General features: G+C 39.2%; 1 protein-coding gene across 1 annotated transcript in view; it reads left to right on the top strand.

Moving 5' to 3' along the window:
• The window catches only part of DERA (deoxyribose-phosphate aldolase), a 120,311-nt gene that overhangs the window by 54,832 nt on the left and 42,122 nt on the right, over positions 1-23,357 (top strand). The window contains exons 4-6 of the mRNA XM_078075663.1: positions 537-632; positions 2,600-2,734; positions 18,669-18,797. Of these exons, the coding sequence (XP_077931789.1) occupies positions 537-632; positions 2,600-2,734; positions 18,669-18,797 (360 nt within the window). The remainder of the gene's footprint in view (positions 1-536; positions 633-2,599; positions 2,735-18,668; positions 18,798-23,357) is intronic.

A 23,357-nucleotide genomic window follows, 5' to 3' on the forward strand; every position in this document is an offset into this window, starting at 1 on the left:
TTTTATAGTGGCTGTTTGATTTTTATTTGATTTTTTTAAATTTAAGAGCTTATTCCTCCAAGTGAGGGCTCCAGATCCAGATTGTATTATTTCTTGCAAGAGAGGGAATAGGATCAGTTAAATGTCATTTTGCTCTACTACCCTGTCAGGTTCTCATCCACTTTTTTCATCCACTGTCTGTTAGCTGTACAAATCTGGATTTTGTTACCTACATGAAATACAATATTCTCACTGAGTCAAGACCATTAAGTTTACCGCTTAGGAATCTTTAAAAAGTGGCATTATATTGACCTCCAAGACCAGTGCATCACAGTTATTTTATTCTGTGTCTTGAACAAGGAGAAAAAGATCCCTATTGTCAAGAACTGGAAGGGAATGTTAGGGAGTCAAAACTTTTTCATTCAGTGCAGCGTCACAGGGGAATTATTTCTCCTCTCATTTTGATTTCTGCCAGGGTGGTGGTGTAAATAATTAAAAGCCTGTTGTTCAAGTTGAACTTCCCATAAAGCAGGCTGTTACGATTTCTTTCGTCACAGGCCTTACGACCGCTGCTGTTTGTGTCTACCCCGCGCGGGTGTGTGATGCGGTAAAAGCGCTGAAGGCCTCGGGCTGTACCATCCCAGTGGCTTCCGGTAAAATTGTTTTGGCTTTTGCTCTTGTCTCTCAACCTGTTTCCAGTTCTTCAACTCAGACACCTGGGGGTTTTATATACAGTTTTATACTATGATTTTAATTAGCTTTATATATTTAATGATTTCTATTTACTCATTCTCTCCATATCTGCTTGCCTCCTAAGTAGCAGACCACATTCATTCCCAAGAATATAGAACCTTATCCCCATCCTTAAGGAAACTTGGTTGTTTAGGAGGAATAAGCAAGTTTAAAACATCATAATGCAGGATATGTAGTAATATATATGTAAAAGATGACAATAAAGATACGCAGAGGTACAGTTATAACTCGGAGCAGGGAGTGATTTATTTTGCAGAGGTTGGTGACACTCAGAGAGTAAGGGAATTCTTTACAGGGGAGATGATAACTGCTGGGGGTCTCAAAGGGGAAGGGGGAGTTGACGGTGTTGGTGAGACAGGGAATGGCATTTTAGACAGAGGAATTAGCCTGTGTGAAGGCACAGAAGCACATTCAGGGAACCACAAGTGGTTTGTCATTGTTGGATCTGAATTGGGATGAAGTGGGGAGTGGAAGGGGGTTCTGGGAGTTGAAGCTGGGAAGGTAGATCGGGGCAGATCACATAGGGGAAAATGGCCCGATGGTGGCATTTGGGCTCTATTCTGGTGTTGGGGAGGATACTGCAAGATTTTCAGCAAAGGCATGTCATGATCCGCTGCATGATGTAGTGAGTTACGGGGGTGGTCGTGGATCCAGTAGAGTGGGGTGACAGGGAGTTAGGGAGACTTATCACAGTCCAAGTGAGACGTGTGAGGAGTGCCACTCCAAAGCCTGGGAGGTAAAGACAAGAGAGTATGTTCAGGAGTTATTCCCTTAAGATAGACTCAACAGGACTGGGCATGAAAGACAAAAGAGTCTTTAAAACTTCTGTGTAGGTGAGTGTGTGAGTGTGTGTGAGTGTGTATGGATGGATAGATATAAAATTAGATTGTACTTTTAGAAGATGTTAAGAGGAATATCTTGGTTCTTTAAAAAAGGAGTCTAAAAAGATGATTATTTTATTAGGGATACATCAAAAGAAACACATAGTATTGATATACAAGCTATTTGTGAAGATTCCGAAAGTGTTTGGCAGCTACCTTAAATTTTTCATCAGCCTCATTCAATTCAGCTTTTCTTTTATACAACAGGGAAACATGCTTTCCTCTAAGATAGCAGACCCAAGGAATTTAATAACATCAAGGAAATACAAAAGGTTATCTTTAGTCATGGAAATGGACTTAATGATGCACGTGTAAAAAATGTTAATGGTTTTTCAGAAGTGTAGCTGTATTTTCATTTTTTTTTTAATTTGTATTTGGCCTTGCTCTTCCCAACTCGCCCCTGCCCCAGTTTTGTGGACAATATTAGGTCTTTTTCCCTCTTGCAATTGCTTCCCTTTATTCTCATCTGCTTGGTCTTCATTTTAAGATAGGCAGTGGGAAGAACCTGTATTGCAATTTGGTTGCAACAGCTATAAATGTGAGTGATTAAATCAAGAATACAGTGGTAACCAACTTAATTAAGAGTAGGATCAATAATTAACCAGTGTCCATCAAGACAGGGCTATAGCTACTGTTTTATGACTATCACTGTGAGGATACATATTTTCTTAATTTCTATTTACTTAAAGCCCTCATGAGCATCTCTACAGAAACTTAATTTCAGGTTTTTCAAATTATAAAATACTAATATTCATCCTAACACCAATACTATATGAGATGACATTCTATTTCTTTGCACTTCGCTTTGTAAGATAGGCGTGAAGCTCTTTAGTGTCATTAATGCTTTGGTCAAAATGCTGTTTTGTTTTTTTGTTTTTTTGTATGAAATTCCTTATTGAGATACTTACCAACTGAAATTTGTCTTCCTTCCTTCCTTCCTTCCTTCCTTCCTTCCTTCCCTCCTTTCTTTTCTCTCTCTCTGCTAGTGGCCACTGGCTTTCCAGCTGGACAGACTCATTTAAAAACACGATTGGAAGAGATCAGATTGGCTGTGGAAGATGGAGCTACGGAAATCGATGTGGTGATTAACAGGACCTTGGTGCTGACTGGCCAGTGGGAAGGTAGGTGCAAGTCCTTACCTAAAAGGGAGACTAAGTTTTACCTGCATGAATCAAATGGTGAGGATTGGAAAAGAGGCAGCATGTTTTGGAATCGTTCTAGGTTACAAGTTACCAGATTAGAGGGTGAATTTCAGAGAAAACATGGCTGGTATTGCTCATGGCTTGTTCCCCTCATAAATCCTAAGCAGTTGCCCACCTGCATGAACTTTTTAGATCCCTTTGAGTGCTTAGGTGAGTGGTTATTTCTATGCAGTAGGTTATTAATTTTTATTCTATTCTCTACTATTTTATTACTCAATACATAAATCACTCTAGGCAAGTCATTTATGCAAAGTTTATTTTAATAGGTGGAGGAAACTTCCCTTTTTTAATGTTAATCTTTGTGGATTTTGAGAATGTGGGATTAGTAATGAGTATGCTAAGTCTGTTTTCACTCCTACTGTTCTTACACATAATTCCTATGGATACTATTTTATATTTACCTTTGGGATTCATGATTTACTATCACACCAATTATGATAAAACATTACCCATTTCAATAACAAGCTATTGTTTTTATAATTAGATATTAAAAAAATAGATTTGACCTGTGCCTTAAATATATTTTGTATATTAGAGATTGTTGATAGCTAAAATAAGTATAATTTTCTACTTTGAAAAAATCATTATAAAAGTAGTTCAACTAAAAATTTTTAATAAAATCATAAGATAAAGCCAGAATAATATGTTATCTCTTTAGATATGTGAATATCAAATACGTGGCATATTTTATTCTAATTACAGAGGTTATACCTGCTCGCTGTTAAAAACAAAAATTCTAACCAGTAATAAAGGAAGTAGATGTTCTACATAATCTCGTCCACTAGAAATAACCTCAATAACAGTATAATACACAACTTTTCAGACTTTTTTCTCTTCACGTATACACATGCAACTGACACCCTTTTTAAAAGTTTAAATAAAAAGTAGGATTATACTTAATGTATTTTTTCTTAATCTACATATTGGACTTGCTAGTATTTCATGGATATCTATTTTTAAAATTTTTATTTATTTATTTATTTGAGAGAGAGACAGAGAGTGAGAGAGAGACAGAGAGCATGAGCAGGGTGAGGAGCAGAGGGAGAAACAGACTCCCTGCTGAGCGGGGAGCCCGATATGGGGCTCGATCCTGGAACTCCGGGATTTTCTTTGTGTAAGAAAATAAAGCCTGGAGGTAGGTATTTCAGGGGTACTGTGGCAGTCCCACAAAGTCCTTGGTGACTTATGCTACTTTGATCTTCCACTTCTAAAGGGTGTGGCTTCTACCCTCATACTTAAGGGCACTCCATTGTCTAAGGTGGCTTCTGATGCTCCCGCCTTTCCACCCATCTCCCAAATAACAGGAAAGAAGGGCTGTCCTATTCTAAAAACCTCCCACAGCATTTTTGCGTCTACCTCCTTGGCTCAGACTGAGTTATGTGGCCACCTTGGCTGCAAGTGAGGCCGGAAAATGTAGTCTTTTAGCTTAGAATATTAACTACGTTCCCGTACATTCTGAGTAAGTTAGATGGTGTATATTTCTGTGCCCAGATGGAAAGGACTGAGGGGAGTTCTAGCACGGAAGGACAGTGTGCCATAAGGAGCTCAATGGGGTCTGACAGTAAAAAGCTTAATAGCAAAGGGCCTTGTGAAACAACAATAACATAAATATTTAAATAAAAAGAAACAGGAAGTCAAAAGGCAGAGCACTGTTAACTGTGGGGTGGGTCACCTCAGAGATTTCAGCAGCTCGAAGAGCATCACAATCACTGATACCACAGTTCTGAATGATCTAGAAAAAAATGTTAAAGCCATTCCTATTGCCCCATACTCCCAACTATACTCATCAACATTTTTAATCCTTACCCTGTTTAAATTCTTGACTGTTCATAAATATCTTTTTGTGCTTTTGATTTTTGTTCCTTTTTTTTATGGTTCATGTGAGCTTTGGCCAATTGCAATCATTCTTAAAAGACATACTTTAAATAGATGTCCCTTATCCCTATATATTGATTCTTGTTTCCTTCTAGTTATAGATTTCAGTTAGGATTTCAGGCCAGAGTAAGAGGGAAAAAAATGAATATGCATAATATTGAAAAAAATTTGGAAATAAACTACGTGATTTAGATAAAAAAAAAAACTATATGCCCTTTATGTCTTTTTTTTTTTTTTTTTAAGATTTTATTTACCTGACAGAGACACAGCGAGAGCAGGAACACAAACGGGGGAGGGGGAGGGTGAGAAGCAGGCCTCCCGCTGAGCCCCGCCAGGCGGGAGCTGGATGCGGGGCTCGATCACAGGACCCTGGGATCATAACCTGAGCCGAAGGCAGACGCTTAACGACTGAGCCACCTAGGCGCCCCGCCCTTTATGTCTTTTATTAAACAGTTGTAGACATAGAAGTGTAGTTTCTATTATAACTTGTGCTCTTGTCTCTAGAATACTAATTGGGAAATAAAATATAATAGGAGATGGGTTTTGATGTAATTGTCTGTCCCTTAATGAACTAGCAATGGTTGTTTTTAGGAACTGATTATTTCCTAATAACAGGCATTCATGCAAAATATAATAACACATCTTTGTCCTAGACCATACTTTTCTATTAACTTTTTTATGGTGTTAATAACCTCTTGACCCAAAACAAATTGAAAAAGAACATTTAATACTAGAAATTTAATTCTGAATAGAAACCTGCAATGACTGAAGCCTTTTTTCACTGCAGTATTTTGTCTTAATTTGCCTCAATTTGATTACATATTATATTTTTCAGTGTTACGCTTTCATATTAGCTGTTTACTAAAATATGAGCCTAAAATTGATTTCTTGGAATGTGCTGACAGAAATGTCTGTCAGGCTAATACACATTCAAATCCAGGTCCCTCTCCTCTGTGCACTGAGGTGTGTAGGGCACTGGTTGAAGCACAAAAGAAAGAATCCTATTTTTAAAGCTGGCCATTCAGAGTGTATCCTAATCATTTCTCATGGCCGCAGAGTCCACAGTTTCCGGGGTGAACTCAAAGAGGAGACTGGAGCGGGGGCTTGTACTCCTCTTGAATTCTCCCTGGTGACAGTTTAAAATCTCTGCTCTCCTCAAGCTTCTAATTCTTCTGTTCACCTTGAGGCCCATTCCCCCTTAGCAGAAGACCTAGCTGCTACTTCTCAGAGAAGACAGACACCATTAGACAGGAACTCCCTCAGGGTCCTTGCAGCAGGGTCTGTCTTCCTTTGTTCCTCCCTTTCTCCTCAGTCCAGTCCCTCCGCTGTGCGGTGGCTCCCATTTCCTCCCACATTTTCGGAGGCCTTACTCCATTTCTCGGCCATTTTTTTTCTGCTGTGCCTTTAGTCTTTGTCTCTACTAGCTCATTCCCATCAGCATCTAAACATATGTAAGCTTCTCTTCTCCATTTAAAAAAAACTCACATGCCAACATTCCCCCTCATCCCCAGCTAAGTCTCCCTTTCTTTTCTTCCCTTCGTGGTTAAAGTTCTTAAAAGAGTCATATGTATTTGTTTCTCTTGAATCTGTACTAACCAAGATGCTAATGACCTCTTATTTTCCTGTGTCCAGGGAATATTCTTCAGTTGTTTGTTTAGCTTTGCCATTCAGCATTTGACACAGTGCACTGTCCTCCTTCTGGAAACACTCTCTTGTCATGCTGTCCATGACCCTAAATTCTTCAGGTTTTCTTCCATGTTTCTGATTCCTCCTGCGTCCCTGTGCCTTGTTTGCGAGCTCCTCTACCTCCTCTGTCGTCCCTGAAGTGTTGGTGGTCCTCAGGTCCTGTCCCAGCAAACTCTCAAATTTCTCCTCAAACTCTGCGTACTCTCCCTGTCCTCACCTGTTTCAGCAACATTCCCTGTGCTGGAGACTACAAAACCTCCTGAGCACCGGAACCTACATCTGCTGACTCTGGAACTCGTGCTCTATTTACCCGCTAAACCATGTTGCTTTTCATGCATCATTTTATAATTTTTTTAAAGATTTTATTTATTTATTTGAGAGAGAGAGTGAGAGAGAGTTAAGCACAAGCAGGGGGGAGGGGCAGAGGGAGAGGGAGAAGCAGACTCCCTGCTGAGCTTGGAGCCTGCTGCAGGGCTGAATCCCAGGACCCCGAGATCATGACCTGAGCCGAATGCAGATGCTTAACCGACTGAGCCACCCAGGCGCCCCTCATGCATCACTTTTACATAAGTAGAACAGTGACTCTTGATCCAGTCAGAGAATCTAGCCATTTTAGAAAGAAATCCATTAAAAAATATTTGACTTGAATGCTTTCTCTTAAATACAGTTTAATTTCAGAACCGTGGTATCGGTGACTGCATTATCCTGGAGCACAGTGATGCTCCCTGAGCTGTGGAAATCTCCGAGATGACCCACCCCCTGGCTAACAGTTCAGGCCGTTGTGCCTTTTGACTTCATATACCTTTTTATTTAAACATTTTTGTTATTGTTGTTTTGCCTGGCCCTTTGCTGGTAAGCTTTTTACCACCAGATCCTGATTTGCTCATTATGGCACACTGTCCTTCCCTGCCTGTACTTCCCTCAGTCTTTTCTATTCGGGCACAGAAATGGACACCACCTACACCATCTAACTCATCCCTCGGGACCGTAGTTGTAACTAGATAGGGCATAGAATATATTGCTGGTTCTCAGAATTCCCTGACAAATGTTTTCAAATTACTTGCCCCCAGTCGTCTCCTTCCAGAAGCTAGCCTTTCCCTCCCTGAGTGTAGGTGCTATCAGAACTGGGTGTTGGAGGTGAGGGAAATAGATTCCTGGGCTGTGAAAATTGCTCCAGGTGATTTTGATCCCACCCCCGCCCCCACACCATCCTATAGTCGTAGAGAATCGCTAACTTGGAGCATCTATTTTTTTTTTTTTTTTTTAACATACTCCTTGTTCTTGGTTCCACATAGTTTCGATGCAGGGTACTTGAAGCATTGTTGAATTTATATGTTGGTTAATTAGTACAAATAGTATTTCCTATGTGTTTCTATTTATTTAGCCTGGATCTGCAGTTAGCTGTAACAGAAGGCTTAAGGGATAAAGAGTTACTGCGGCAAGTTTAGCCAGAGAGTACATCTACCTCTTAGGCTCTTGGGAAGAGGATGGCTTTCCTCTCCCTGGGAAGGCTGGGCTGGACTAGGAGAGAGGTGGGGGCACCCAGCCAGCCAGCCAGCATATAAGCCAGTCATGACTGGAGGCGGTCAGACCCAGAGCTGACCCAGAACAAATATACTGTGGAGTAAGAAGGGAGCATAACTCTGGGAGACTAGAGGGTTGAAAGCACATCTTTGCATCAGACAGACCTTGGTTGGAATCCGGGCGCTACCATTAGTAGCTGTTTTCTCTTAGGCAAGTTACTTCTGTGTGTCTTCCGTTCCTTCTCTGTGAAATAAGAATAATGGCATACACTTTATAATGGGGATTCAGTTAGATAACGTATGTAAATCGATCGTCCCAGATGAATCCCTCCATACCAGCTGCGGTTTCTTCTCTTTCCTTCTCCTTCTGGTGCTGATAGTATGTTATCAAGGGAAGTAACCATGATAGTACGTGTATTGAGTAAATGAAGTAGAACTCTCAAAGACTTGGATTTTAGTCTTTGTAATTTTGCTAATTTATACCTAGTCCTTGGGCAAACACTTCACTTCTTTCTGCCTCCATTTAAATAAGCTACCAATGAGAGGATAAAACTTAATGATTTCTACAGTCCTTTAGAGCTATAATGGCCTGTGACTTATATATTTGGCGTTTTCATTGTCTGGGAGTATTATTTCCTTGATAAGGACCTGTAATACAGTATTTTTTCATGATGATATTAAAGTTGACATCTAAGTTGCATTTCTTTAAACAATTCTTTGAAGAAAGCATTCACCAGAAGGGGTTCATCATCTCATAAATCTTATTGAACAGGTTTTGAAAATTAAATGCATTCCATGCTCTGTAAATACAGAGGTGTTCATTTTTTACTTTTTTTATGACCTCTCTCTGCTGCATATATTTACCTTAATATATTACCAGTGACTTGGAAATGGTATCAGATTCTGCCTCTTTCAAGAATCTTCCAGTTCTTTGAGCTCAGGACCTAGAGCTGAGTTTACTAGTTATTGGAAACCCATTCCCTACTGGAGCACCATCAGACACAACCCCAAAGGTGCTTCTTCCGTGACATTTTTCAGCATAGTGTGTTCAGTGTCGCACTTGGAAATATTGTTTGTGTCCTGTATCCAGAGCCCTATTTTATCCTCTTCAGTTCCTCAGCCCTGACTTGCTCTCCTAAACTTGGTTTGTGGAGTACATGCCTCACACTATCAAGAGTTTTAGGGTGAGAGAATGAAATATTTGGGCCAATGCCACAGTGTCTGTCACTGTGTCTTATGAAGTGGATCCTAAAAATCTTGCATCCGGGCAACAATTTGTTGTTCTTATTTGCTTGTTTTTGCACAGGAAGGATGGTAGAAGGAACATCTCTTAAAAGAAACTGGAATTTTTCTTTCTTTTGTAGAGCTGTTAATCATAATATCTTATGAGAAAAGCAATCTTTAAATCTATAGACACTGTTTGGGGAGGAATCACATAATCTATAATCTGTGTTTTCTCTGTTTGGGGGGTTGTTTATAACAGAAAAATTCTGGAGTTACTTATGGCAGCTATAGGCTTTTATGGTTTTTGTTTTTAGGCTACGATTCTTTAAAACTTCAAATACTATTGACCAAAATGTGTGTGTTTTATCTCTTGTAGGTTATTTTACTACCAGGTGTTTTAGCTCATCTCTGTTTTAGTCTTACAAGATTAATTAGTTACCTTGGTGGATGAAAACTGTTCTTGAACATTTTGTGACTTTTTAAGTTTCAAAGGTTGCTATACAATTTATATTAAGTGTTTTACTGTACATATAATTATCTTAAGAGTTATTTTCAGGCCATTCTTTTGCAGTGTTGAACATCTTTCTGGTACTCAAAAAATAATTGCTTAGATATATTCATTAACAATTATTTTTTAAGTGTCTTTGAATAGCATTAAGTATAAAAGGAAATCTACTTTATGACTTTTAGATAGGAAACATGGTCTTTAAACACTTGGATTTTTACTTAAATCATAATTTGTATTCATGAAAGCTTTACTAATCACATAGTTTTCTTTGTCTATAGCAGTGCTTTTCCAGAAAACCTAACTGATTGCCAGGAGCCTCAAAATTAAGAATCTACTTTCCTTATAGGTGGAAGCTGGAGAGAAATAAGATAATTTTGAATAGGGAAAAGTAAAACACTAGAGATGCAAGTTCCTGCTGACACAGGGAGGCAGAAGGTAGAGCCAGTTGTCAACTGTTTGGGATGCTGTTTAAAACAGATGCAGTGTCACCCCCTCTGCTCCTTGGATCTACATTCTCATCACACAGGCCTTTCCCATTGTGGCTAGGTTCTCTGATTCCTGTCAGTGAACACACTCCATCAGCACAGCCTCACTTGTTTTTCAGCTGGGAATGACGAGCAGAAGGTCAGGCTACGACCTCCATTTCTCCTCCTCAGTGTGGCACTAGTAGGAGGGATGTGAGGGGACAGATAGGAGACAACTCCTCTGCTGGTCATGCTACTATATTGATTACGCATCTACAATGTAATATATCCTGGGTTTCTAGTACACCCACTTTTGCTACCCCTGAAAACCTCATTATAAGTCAAAACATTTATTATCAGGTTTTTAATGTGACATCACGGTGCCAGCCACTTCTCTGGTGTATGTGTTTTGTTATATTTTTCATTATTCTGACTAATTTGCAGTCGTGGTGTTTGAATTCCATTTTCGTTTGTCAGTCATCTTTTATAATGGCCTTCCAGATTATTATTTTTCTGTTACGTGCAAGAATTATTCTTTCTTTTTTTTAAATGGGGGAATTTTTAGTTTCTGTAATGTTTGAATTTTTAACAATGAACGTGGATTACGTGTGAGTATGGGAGCAGAAAAATTAATAAAGGCTCCGGGGAATGAGGTCATGATGTATGCAAAGATGTAACCGTAGGATGTTTACTGAAGTATTATTCGTAATAGCAAAATATCTGAAACCTTAAGTATCCAATAATAGAAAAATGATTGAATAAATTATTTATAACCATGCAGTGGGAGATTGTGCAGCCATTAAAAATTGTGCTACAGACCTATATTTTTTAATATGGAAAGATGTCTGTGATATTTTGGGGGGGGAAAGCAGGTTACCAAATAATATGTACCATATATAATCACATTTTTTTTGTCTAAAAAACAGGATGACTGATAATCTCTAAAGCCCTTCTGTAAGAATAATATCTAGATGTTAAATAAATTACAGCAGTGTATGTGAAAAGTGTCTTTTTAACATTTATTTTTGAATAATTTTAAACTTACAGAAAAGTTGCAAAAATCATACACACAACTTTTACTCTTTACTGATATTCCACAATTATTAAATTCTGCCCCATTTACCTTTTGCCTTTTCATTGTCTGTGAGTATGTATACGTGTGTGTGTGCATGTGCATATATATAAAATTATGGATGTGTAATTGTTGTTTTAATTATTTGAGATTAAGTGGCAGACCTGTCGATCCATTACTCATAAATATTTCAGTGTGTATTTTCTAAAAACAAGAACACTTGTACCAAGCCACAGTACACCTTCAAAATCAGGAAATTAACATTGATAGCATACTACTGTTAAATCCGTAGACTTTGTTCATTTGGCAGATTGTCTCAATAATGTTTTTTATTAGTTTCAGGATCAATTGTTACATGTCTCCTTAGTCTTCTTCAATCTGAAACAGTCCTCAATCTTTCCTTGAGTTTGAAGAATAGTGCCTACCATTTTGTAAAATATGCTTCATTTGGGTTTGTTTGATGTTTTTCTCATGATTAGATTCAAGTTATATATTTTGGGGAGAAATACCACAGAAGTTTTGCTCAGTTCACCTCAGTGCATTATTTCAGGAGTCATAAGATGTTGATTTGTCCCATTATTGATGATGTTAATTTTTAAATGGCTAAGATGCTGTCTGGCAAGTTTCTCCATTATAAAATTAATAAGTATTTTGTGTTTTAATAAGTAATTAATATAGTATATGAATGGAGATATTTTGAGACTATGTTAATATCCTGTTCCTCATCTAACTTTTATTCACTAGTTTTAGCATTCATTCATAATTCTTCTGTTGTTACTCTGATAGTTGTCAAATGGTGATTTTCTAATTCTTCCATTTCTTCTATACTTATTAGTTAGCATTACCTTCTCCTCCCCCACTTTCTTCCCCTCTCTTTGTAAGAACTCGTGGAGTTCTATTTTACTCAATTGGTTATAATCCCATTACTGTCATTGTTATTTTGGTACTCAGATTATCCCAGATTTGGCTAGTGGGAGCTGCTTCGGATGGTTCTTCTGTCCTTTTGACATGTTCTTATTACTCGTTGAGAACTTCCTTGAATTCTTATCAAAGATATTTCAGGCTTATCTTTAACTTTTTCTCCCTGAGCTCTGGAATCAGCCATTTTCCCAAGGAGCTCTGCTTCCTTTTATTGAAGACTGGTATTTAGAAACCAAGATTTGGGTGCTCAGTGTGCTCCTTGCTGCAAGGCTGTGGTTTTTCGGCTTTCTCAGTGGACAGATCTAGGAAACACATGAATGTTCACATATACACGATGAGCATGTATAAACACACATGCATTTATATCTATTTATCTATTATCTATCTCTATCAGAAACCATGAGTTCACACTGATGACTTCCCCACAAGCCAACATCATATGGTTATTCTTGCCCTTTCTCTTCCTATATTGATGCCCCTCTTTCTTGTCACGAGAAATCTTGTTCCCATCATCCTCAGTATATTTATTTACTTGATCAGTTGCCTTGTATGTAACAGTCTCCTGGACACGCGGCCTGTCTCCCTGGTCCAGTACTGCACACTCAGGCTGGTGGAGCTTGCCAAGTCCTCCAGAACTCCCAGCCCTCACTGATGAGGATGTCCACCCCCCGACCCTGATCTGGCAGCATGTGAGCCCAGAGTTTCCCAAGGCCCCAGTGACAGTGCCAGTCCCAAGTTTACCTCCTCCTTCACAGCAGCATGCAAATGAGAGTACCTCTGCTCCCCCACCTCTCTCTGGCTGGGAGCGCCCACGGAGTAGAGTTCCAAATTGTCTTTCTAAACCAATAACAAGAAGCTGTTTGGTCTTAATTGTAAAGTATAATGTTTTAGAGCAAATCATAGTTTATCTTCATTTTTATAACTGCTTCTTATTAAAGGTGAATCCAAGAGAAAAACAGTTAATCGATTACCTTCATAATCATTTAAATAATTACTTTTACATTTGAGATGTCTTTGAGCTCCAAAAGTAAAGATCTTTTATCCAATCTTGAGTAGAAAAATGATGCTTGGAGAGGTTCAGTAACTTTCCCAAGTGACACAGCTAATTAGTGGGCAAACAAGTGCAGAAAAGTCCTGATTCAGACAAGTGAATGTCACTACAACATAATGTGCTGTTCTCATCCCATCCAGAAGGCTCATAGAGCAATTTATAGATTTTTTTTAGTGTATTGAATCATACAAAATTAAGTATTTTATGTTTCTGAATTATTCTGGAACTTTTCAATTTCCTCAACTTTGTTTTCCCTAGAAGAATGAAAATCAGGTTCTAGGGTTGTGATGCTCATCTGTAATGTTAGTAATTTGAACTAAATGGGAGTTGACATCCCTTTAGGTTCTAGGTTTTGATTAGTCTATTCATTAAGTTCTTCAGTTTATTTCCTTGAGAATGTATTTTAATGACAGCACGTGTGTACCTGCCTGCATGTATGTATGTGGTGAGACAGAGGGAGAAAAGTGTGAGAAATTTTAGGCAAGTCATTCATCTGTCCACATTTCACTTTTCGCGTATGAAATGTGGAGGTAATTTGCCAGCTACCCCACAGGGATACTTAACTGATGTGAAGAAAACACTGAGCATTGTTGAAGGAAGATGCTTTGAAGACTTAGGGGGTTTCTCATTCTTTTGAGTAGCTGCTCCTCATGAAGAGTTTTTTGGAAAGAGGATCTATTGAACTTGTTAATTCCACTGTAATTTCCTTCACATGTGTATTCCGGGAGCAATTATATAAATCCACATCCTGCTGCTTCCTTTCCTGCTGATGTGGAGGAAAATCCACCCATTCGTTTTTCCATTGTTTTACTCATCTATATTGAAAGGAAAGTGACAGTTGAGTATGTTAAAGGACATTATGATTCGAGATTGTGTAGGTTACATTTCAGCCATCAAGCCACTTGGATTTGCATATGTCATCTATCACTGTGATGCCAGGGTGCTTAAAACTACCTGGACACTAATAATGCTTATTTGTGGCTTCCATGGTTTGTGTTGGAGTAAAGTGGTCTATTTTCCTTACATGTTAAATTTGTGAATTCTGATTATGCCTTCATGAGTATTAAGACAGTGCCTGCTCCGTTTTGTTTTTCAAAGTTACTTTTGCATTTCTGGAAGTATATAAGGAAAAGTTTGGAAATCTAGTATTGAATGATTAAATGCCTACTAACTGCCTTGTTCTGTTCTAGCCATATGTATTATTTTATCTAATCTTCACAAAAATATGTGAGCAAACTGCGGCTCTCTAAGTGATCAGGCATAGGAAATTTTAATGATTCCTATAAATTTGCATAACTAGCAAGTAGCAAAACTCTTATCCTAGAAGTCTGGGAGCATGGGCTCCAAGTTAAAAAATGTTTGTGATATAGTAAACATTTTTCCCCCAGCCTGCTTTCTAGGCCCTAGAGAGGTTGTGTTTATGTTCTTTAAGAAACGTAGGTCACTAGAGGGTATTATGCTGAGCGAAATAAGTCAATCAGAGAAAGACACATATCATATAATCTCACTGATATGAGGAATTCTTAATCTCAGGAAAGAAACAGGGTTGCTGGAGTGGAAGGGGGTGGGAGGGATGGGGTGGCTGGGTGATAGACATTGGGGAGGGTATGTGCTATGGTGAGCACTGTGAATTGTGTAAGACTGATGAATCACAGACGTGTACCTCTGAAACAAATCATACGTTACATGTTAAAAAAAGAAGAAGATAGTAGGAGGAGGAAAATGAAGGGGGGGGAATTGGAGGGGGAGACGAACCATGAGAGACTATGGACTCTGAGAAACAAACTGAGGGTTCTAGAGGGGAGGGGGATGGGGGGATGGGTTAGCCTGGTGATGGGTACCAAAGAGGGCATGTTCTGCATGGAGCACTGGGTGTTATACACAAACAATGAATCATGGAACACTACAGCAAAAACTAATGATGTAATGTGTGGTGATTAACATAACATAATAAAAAAATTAAAAAAAAAAAAAGAAGGAAATGTAGGTCACAGTATCCCCTGCTTTTACAAGTCCCTCTCTGTCAGAACCTAATAAACACTCAGCAGTAACTGTAACAGCACCACCCCAAGGCCAGAAACAGGAAAACAAGTAGCTGACCTTCCCTGAGCATTAACCTATGTCCCAGAAACTGTCCTTAGCACTTTATACATATTAGCCTATTTAATGCTTAAAATAACTCCTTGAGGTGTGCGTACCTCTATTATCCCCATTTTATTGAAAAGGAGACAGAGGCAAAGTTTGAGGTAATTGCCCAAATCAAATAACAAATGAGTTTTGGAACTGGAGTATGAACCCAGGGAGTGGGGCACCCACGCTCTATTGTCCCACACTTATACCACACTTCTCAGTAAGTATTTGTTGTACTAAAATTCTGAGTTGGAAACTAATGAAACCAATTCAGATTAAGTTAAACGGAAAAGGTGTCTATTGGGCGGACATAGAGTAGCTCACCGAGTCAGTAAGAAGCCTGGAGAACCAGGCTTGGAAAACAAGCAGGACCATGAAAGACTGGGGCGCAGAGAACACGGCCGGATGTGCCACGGGAAGAGTGGTTATGAGGCCACTCCTGGTGCTGCCACCACCGGCTGGTGGCCCCTGGGTCATGGCGCTGTTGGATCTGCTGCCATCGGTGATCCCACAGTAGTAATACTAATGAACATCCTGACTGCATTGTCATCTTAGCATCACTCAGGAAGATTCAGAGGCCCAGGTAGAAGCATTTGCTTGATGGAGTCCAGGTCACATTATACAAAGGACAGGTTCGGTATATACTTTTTGATTGAATTGTTCTGGTATACTCTGGGCAGAATAGTAACAGGAAAGAAAATGACAAACAACTTTCCAGGGTGGAACTCTAAAGATTAAGGTACTTGCTGAGAAAAACTGGACCCTGTTATGTGGTGGAATAGGTCAGTAAAATGATTTGAGGAGTTGGCAGGTAGAGAATGAGAAGGCACTGGGTTATGTATTTGTTTAAATCCAGTTACCCTCCGAGTGACCAGTTTGGATCATGGATTACAGAGCATCACTTGGTGGCTGATGATTGAGTCATAAAATACATCTTTTTTTTTTTTCCTGGTTAATTTTAATGGTAGATGAAGAAATTGACTGGGTATCAAAAGGTGATACCTTTTAGAAAAGGGCTGATGGTTTTGTTCATAAATATGATCAGGATCACTGTTTTAAGAATTTTGTACAGATCAGACTTCACCTCCACAAATGTTGTAATAAAACATTTTCAAGCCTTATCTGATGACTCACTGGTTGTAAGCAGTAAACCATATAACAAGATTTTGGTCCAGTACAAGGAGTTGGGTCAGGCCACGAATAAGATTTGGCTTTTATCACACAACACTTAATTGAAACTCATTTTCCTAGAATTCTGAGCTTAAGAGTCATGGTTAAACTTTCTGAGTGCTTACAATCAGCCAGACAACGTGTAGAGTATTTTGTATATATCTTCCCTTTAATCCTCATAATAACCCAATAAAGTATTATTATTGACACTTCAAGGAGGGGACTGAGGCTGAGAGAATAACTTGCCCAAGGTCATGCAGGAAGGGATGGAGTTGGGTTTTAAATCCACATTTGTCTGACTCTCGAGCCTGCTTTTGATCGCAGCGCTGTACTGTGGAAGAAAAATCATTAATTAAGTCTCAGGTTAACTCTGGGTTAGCATTCTTGAATTTTCAGATCAAGAGATTTCCTTGTCACCAGTTCTTAGCGAACAACTTTCTGTTTTTAGATTCAGTAACTCGAAAAATGTCATTCCATCCAAGATTTGTTCCCTGAGTTAAAAGAATATAAATTTTTATTGCCACTTAGTCTTTGCTGTCTATACCATCCTCACACGTTTTCATATTGGATGTTGGGTGAGATGACTTCTCACGATTTGGGGAGGATGGGCAGGGTGAGGTAGTCAGTGTGGCATCTGAGATCATCTCTAATGCTCCAAACCACTGATTACTAGGGATTTGTGAAAATACTCAGTCCTTTCTTGAAAAACCTTCTGTGGGTGCCATCTCTTGACAGTGACAAACACTAAAATTTGCCAAGCATCCTGTAATAGAATATTTGCTTTTATTTGTGTTCAGTTTTCACTTTGAGCTTCAAATTAAGTTCAGGTTTTCTAGGATTGGGAAGCCAGGTTTTCTTCACCTTGTTATAATTTTCATGGTTTTGACTGAGTTTGCTGACTTGTGACTAATTTTTAGTATTTTACATGTACTTTAATAAACCTGTGAATTAGGGAAGTCTCATGTCCACATTAAAAACTGCTTACCCTAACCCTAACCCTTAATTATGAATGTTTCTTTCCTGCTCAATTTCGTCCATGTGCTTATATCCGACAAAATATACACATATACGGAGGAACAAAAAAGCCCTGATAGTCCTTTTAGTGTGGTAATAGCCCAAGTTCAAGGAATGAGTGCAGCTGACCTGATGCAGGGTCAAAGCCAAAATCCACTGGTATCATGACAGAAGACTATGTTAAGTAATTTTTCAAAAATTTCATACTCATTAAACTGATTTTGTTTACTAAAAGTCTGTCAGTTTTGTTTGAATATGAAATGTTTTCCCCCTTGATTCTTTTTTTGTGGTTGAGTATAGTTTTGTGTTTTTCTTTGGTGTATGTATATTTTTTTTTTTTAAAAGATTTTATTTATTTATCAGAGAGAGAGAGACAGAGGGAGAGAGAGGCAGGCAGAGGGAGAAGCAGGCTCCTTGCTCAGCAAGGAGCCCGATGTGGGACTCGATCCCAGGACCCTGGGATCATGACCTGAGCCAAAGGCAGACGCTTAACCGACTGAGCCACCCAGGCATCCCTGGTGTATGTATATTTTTAATCAAGCTGCTTTCAGGGTGCAATGTGGAGCCCTCAAAAGCCAGATTTGGTACTGGGTTCAGGGGTTAATAGATTCAAGACTGCACCTGCGAGTCTCTCTACAACTGGCTTTGTGCACATACATCCAGCATACCTGGCTAGGCTCGATGCTTTTTGGTCAGATATTTAGACACATGCCCTGGCGGATAGTGGGGCAGGTGGTTATGTCTTTATTGTCATTAGCAGAGCTCTCAGGAAAGGCCTGCTTTAGATTCTAACAAGAGAACTTATTATGTGTGAATGGAAGAATTAATAAGGACCTGAGGATTTTTTTTTTTTTAGTTTGCAAAGTGGGACACCCCCATATATGATAGATAAATGTCTTTTTTCTTGTAACATATGGGAGAGGTAGAAATTATTTGTAATTTGCATGTCATTAGAACGATATTTAAAAAGCTGCGTGGCTCTGGACCTTGGGCAGGGGCTTAGAAAGTTCCACGGTAGCAAACTAAGCATTTCTTATAACGGGATGTGAATGGCAACAGAATGCTCTAGGCGATATTAAATTGGGGTGATTTTTAGAAAGTGACAAATGTTTTATGTTTCCTAAATCCGAGATGGGTTCTACCAGCTGCACATGGCTGCCAAGTTATGTTATCACTTGCCTGCTTTGTAACTGCTTCAATTCCTTCCTCCCCCAGCCCTGTATGATGAGATTCGTCAGTTTCGCAAGGCCTGTGGGGAGGCTCATCTCAAAACCATCTTAGCAACAGGAGAACTTGGATCTCTTACTAATGTCTATAAAGCCAGTATGATAGCAATGATGGCAGGTAAGTGTTCTATATTCAAATGACGGTATCTATTGAATTGATGTTTTTAGGAGAAATAAGTAAGCTAAAATATTTGGCTATTAGCTAAAACATGCTAACCACTTGGAAATTTGGGTGGGAGGACTCAGATATTTTGTGAATACGTGTACAGTGTGAAGTGGTCACAAACTTGGCTTTCTTGCACGTTTTTTGTGGCATTTCATCGCTGCACTATCCTTGTAAGACAGTAGATGGCTCTCTTGTTAGTGAATTGCCTTCTTGTTACTCTTTGATTATTCATTCATCAACATATGTTAGACAGGAATTTCTTTAACTCTGACTTATTTCTCCCTGTGAATTTAAGTGTTTGATTTTTCTCAGAGATGTGTATCTATACTGGTTCAGGCAGCCTGTGCTTTTGTTTGTGTTAATTTTTCTTTTAAATGTGGCGCAGTATCATTGCTTTTTATGCTTTGAAATGCAGGTTGACTTATTCTTCATCTCCTTGAACAGCAGGCCTGTCCATTCATACATCCAAGCTTGAAACCTGGGAGTCAGGCTTGATTCCTTCTTTTCCTCATCTTCCCCTAAACCAGCGAATGAGTCTGGAGAACTCTACCTCTTCACTGTATCTAACACATCATCTCTGTACCCTGCGTGCTCCCTTCTCTGGCCATTGCTGTACCCCACACGCATCACTTCAGTCTCCTCACTGCTCTCCCCTGCCTCCGCTTTTGTCCCCTTCCAGTCTGTTTCCCACACAATTGCCAGAATGGTCTCTTAAAAATGCTAATTGGGTTTTGGTCCTGCTTGCTTAAAATCCTTCGGTGGCTTACGGTGCCTCTGGACCCAGCTGGAGACAAAGGAAGATACCTGTGCACCTGTCCACTTGAGCTCATATTTGCCAGCAGGGCACCTCAGAAGCTGGTGAGCTTTATGTAATCTTGCAACCAAAGGATTCTTTTAAATGTGAAGGTGTAGGGCAAATGAGAGAGGTGACGGAGGGGAGCAGCCTTCTTTTCAGCAAGATGTGAGGGAAATATAATTCACTTCCATAAATAAGAAACAACACACACACAAGGTCTTCACCAGAAGCTGCACTCTCCACCCGCTGCCCCCACTCTCACATCACTGTCAGTCAGGGTCACCACAAGCCTCACGTGGCCTGCCCACTCAAAAAACAACAACAAAAAATCCTTCAGTGGCTTCCTTTCATCGTCAAGGTAAAATGTAAATTCCTTCAGCCTGATTTTAAGAAAAGGTCCTTCTTAAGACCCTGCCTGTGCCTCCACAGGCTCCTCATTTCCCCTTCACACCATATGCTCCAGCTCTATGAAATTCCTCGTAGTTCTCTGCTGATGGTACCCTCCAAACCTTTCAAGGCTTCCTACGTGCTGTGCCCCCTGCCTGGAATGCCTTTTGCCCAAGTAATTCCTTCACATCTTTGGCTTCAGCACAGGTGTCCCTTCTTTCAAGAGTATTTCCCCAATGCTGCTTCCTCCCTCGCCACTTGGTTCAGTATCTCTTCTGTGTGCCCACGTAACATTCTGTTGAAACCCCTGTCAGATGACATGTCCCACTATCGTGTGATCGAGTACTGAGTTTCGAGGTGCCCTACTAGTGGCTCTGTACGTGGGTGAAGATACCTAACTTCTCAGGTCTTCAATCTGGGCCTCTATTGTAGTCCCCCTCTAGATTTTGAGACTCGTGTACTTTTTGAGTCCTGTCAGACCTAGCTTCATTCCCTGGGGCTCTACTGAAAATCAGCCTGCTAGGCATTCATGAAGCTACTGCTGTGCTCATTGCCCCTGTATCCAGATGATCTCTGCTCTGGTTGTCTCATTTCGAGCACAGTCTCTGAAAATCTAAGGTGAGGGATGGAACACGTTAAACAGTGGGTCATCTGTTATGTTGGCATTTCAAAGGTCCACAATAATAGAAGCCTCACTGCAGCTCTTATGAGCCTGGGTGAAGCCCCCTGAGTCCTAAGTACACAGGTAACTCCCTTTTCATGCTCCTTGCCGGGACAAGGGATTGTTAGCCTAGAGTGCTGTGATCTAGGTCGCAATGAAAGTATATTCATTCTGGGAGGTCAGCCAACCCTGTCCTCCTCACTGCACCTGCTGCTCATGATAGGAACGTGGTATTTAGGTCATCATTCCAGGAAGTCCCTCTTCTACCCTCCGCCCCACCCACCCACAGAAAAAAAAATGTGAGTAGGTACATGCTCTCCCCTGTCTCTTCCTGTCTGCTTGGATCCCTGTCCATGTTGTTCCTTATCTCCTTCATTTCTTCACTTAAGCAGTGTCTGTTGAGTACTTACTATGGGTAATAAAACTTGTATTTGTGGTGTGCTTTACCAGATGCTTTAAAATAATATTCCTTAATCTGCACATCAACCCTGTGGTTGATGAAGAAACTTAAAAAGTGACTTGTCTAAGGTCACAAAGCTGATAGACCACAAAGAGTCATTATTTGGACCCAGGTCTTCTGGCTCCAGGAGTATTGCTTTCTCAGCTGTAACACAGCTGTCTCCTGGGGCACTGTGCTTGACCTTATAATGAGTTAAAGACATACACAGTCTTTGCAAGGTATAATAAGTGAAAGCATCCAGCATACTTCCTGGCCCATAGTTTCTGGTTCCTATTCTCTTAAGAAGGTATATAATAGAAATGAGGTATGTTTTGAAGAATTTTTAAAAATTTTCGACTAAATTTACATTTATATAAGTTACAGCTCTACTTTGGCATTTTTAATTGATTTTTTTTCCCTTAAAAATCAACTGCATTGGGGCGCCTGGGTGGCTCAGTTGGTTAAGCGACTGCCTTCGGCTCAGGTCATGATCCTGGAGTCCCAGGATCGAGTCCCGCATCGTGCTCCCTGCTCGGCAGGGAGTCTGCTTCTCCCTCTGACCCTCCCCCCTCTCCTGTACTCTCTCTCTCATTCTCTCTCTATCAAATAAATAAAATCTTTAAAAAAAAAAAAAAAATCAACTGCATTGAGGTAAATTTATACACATTGAGGTGTTAAGTGTCCAATGTGATGACTTACAATTTGTATTTTTCATCATCCCCAAAATATCCTTTGTGCCCCTTTGCTTTCAGTTCCACTCTTTTTACTTCTGCCCTAGCTGCAATCAGTGCTCTGATTTTATCACCGTAGATTGACTTTGCCAGTTTTAGAACATCGTATAGTTACACAGTATGTACTCTTTTGTGCTTGTTCTCCCTCCACCCCCAAGATAATAGCTGTGAGATCTATTCATGTTGTTCTGTGTATAAGGAGTTTGCTTAGGGGTATTCCATTGTACAAATATACTGAGTTGCCAAACTTACTGATATAAAGTTCATAATATTCTGATGTCTATAGGGTCTGTAGTTATACCTCCTTTTTTACTTCTGGTGTTGTCATTTTTGTTTTCTTTCCTGTTGTTTCTTTCTTTCTTTCTTTTCCTTTTTTTTTTTTTTTTTTTTGGTAGAAGAGTTTTGCTAGAGTTCTGCAATTTTATTAATCTTTTCAAAGAGCCAATTTTTTGCTTTGCTGTTTTTTCATTGTCATTGAGTTAAAAATACTTCTAATTTCCCTTGTGATGTCTCTTAATATTTAGAACGTTTTTAGAGTATTATTTAGAATAAACCTTTACACTGGCACACCTAAATACATAAAGCAAATAGTAACAGACATAAAGAGAAATCGACAGAATGTTTAATTTCCCAGTATTCTGTGCTTTTCTGGATATCTTATTGTTATTGACTTAGAATTTAAAATTCTTTTATGCTCCGGGAATATCCACTGTAAAAATCTTTTGTCTTTTGAAATTGAAGAAATTTATAGGCCATTTTTATGGTATATTTAAGTATAAATACGCTTCAGGTGCACTTGAAAAGAATGTCATGTATTTGCAGATGTTAGTGGTAGTATTCTGTTAATATCAAGTAGGTCAAGTTGGTTGATCATATTTTTCAGATCTGGTTTTGTTTTATTTTGTTTTGGTCTACTTATTCTATTTATTACCAAGAGGACAGGGGTGTTAAAGTCTCCAAATATGATTGTAGATTTGTCTACTTATCCCTTTAGTTTTGTCAGTTTTTTCTAAATGTATTTTGGAGCCTTCATATTAAGTATATACACTTTTAGGATTGTTATGTTTATCGTTGATTTAGTGCATTCATTATGACATGTCCCTTTTTATCTATGGTACTAGTCCTATCTGAATGTCTACTTTCTGTGTAGACATTGTCTGGTATTAATCTAACCACACCAGCTTTCTTGTGTGTTTCTTACCATTTGCATGGCATATCTTTTTTCTATCTTTTTTTATGAAAAAAAATATATATGTGTGAAATCTATAACCCATCTTTGATTATATATTTAAAGCCATTTCTTGTAGGCTTTTTTTTTAATCCATTGTGAGAATCTGTACTTTTTAATTAGAATGTTTTGTTCATTTTCATTTCACACAATTTTTGATATGATAGGAGTTAAGTCAGTCATCTTGAAGTTAGTTTCCTATTTGTTCTGATCCATTTTTTGTTTTGTTTTTTTCCTGCTACCTTTTGGGTTCATTAAATATTTGATAGC

The sequence above is a fragment of the Halichoerus grypus genome, chromosome 6, assembly GCF_964656455.1.
Source record: "Halichoerus grypus chromosome 6, mHalGry1.hap1.1, whole genome shotgun sequence".
Lineage (NCBI taxonomy): Eukaryota > Metazoa > Chordata > Mammalia > Carnivora > Phocidae > Halichoerus > Halichoerus grypus.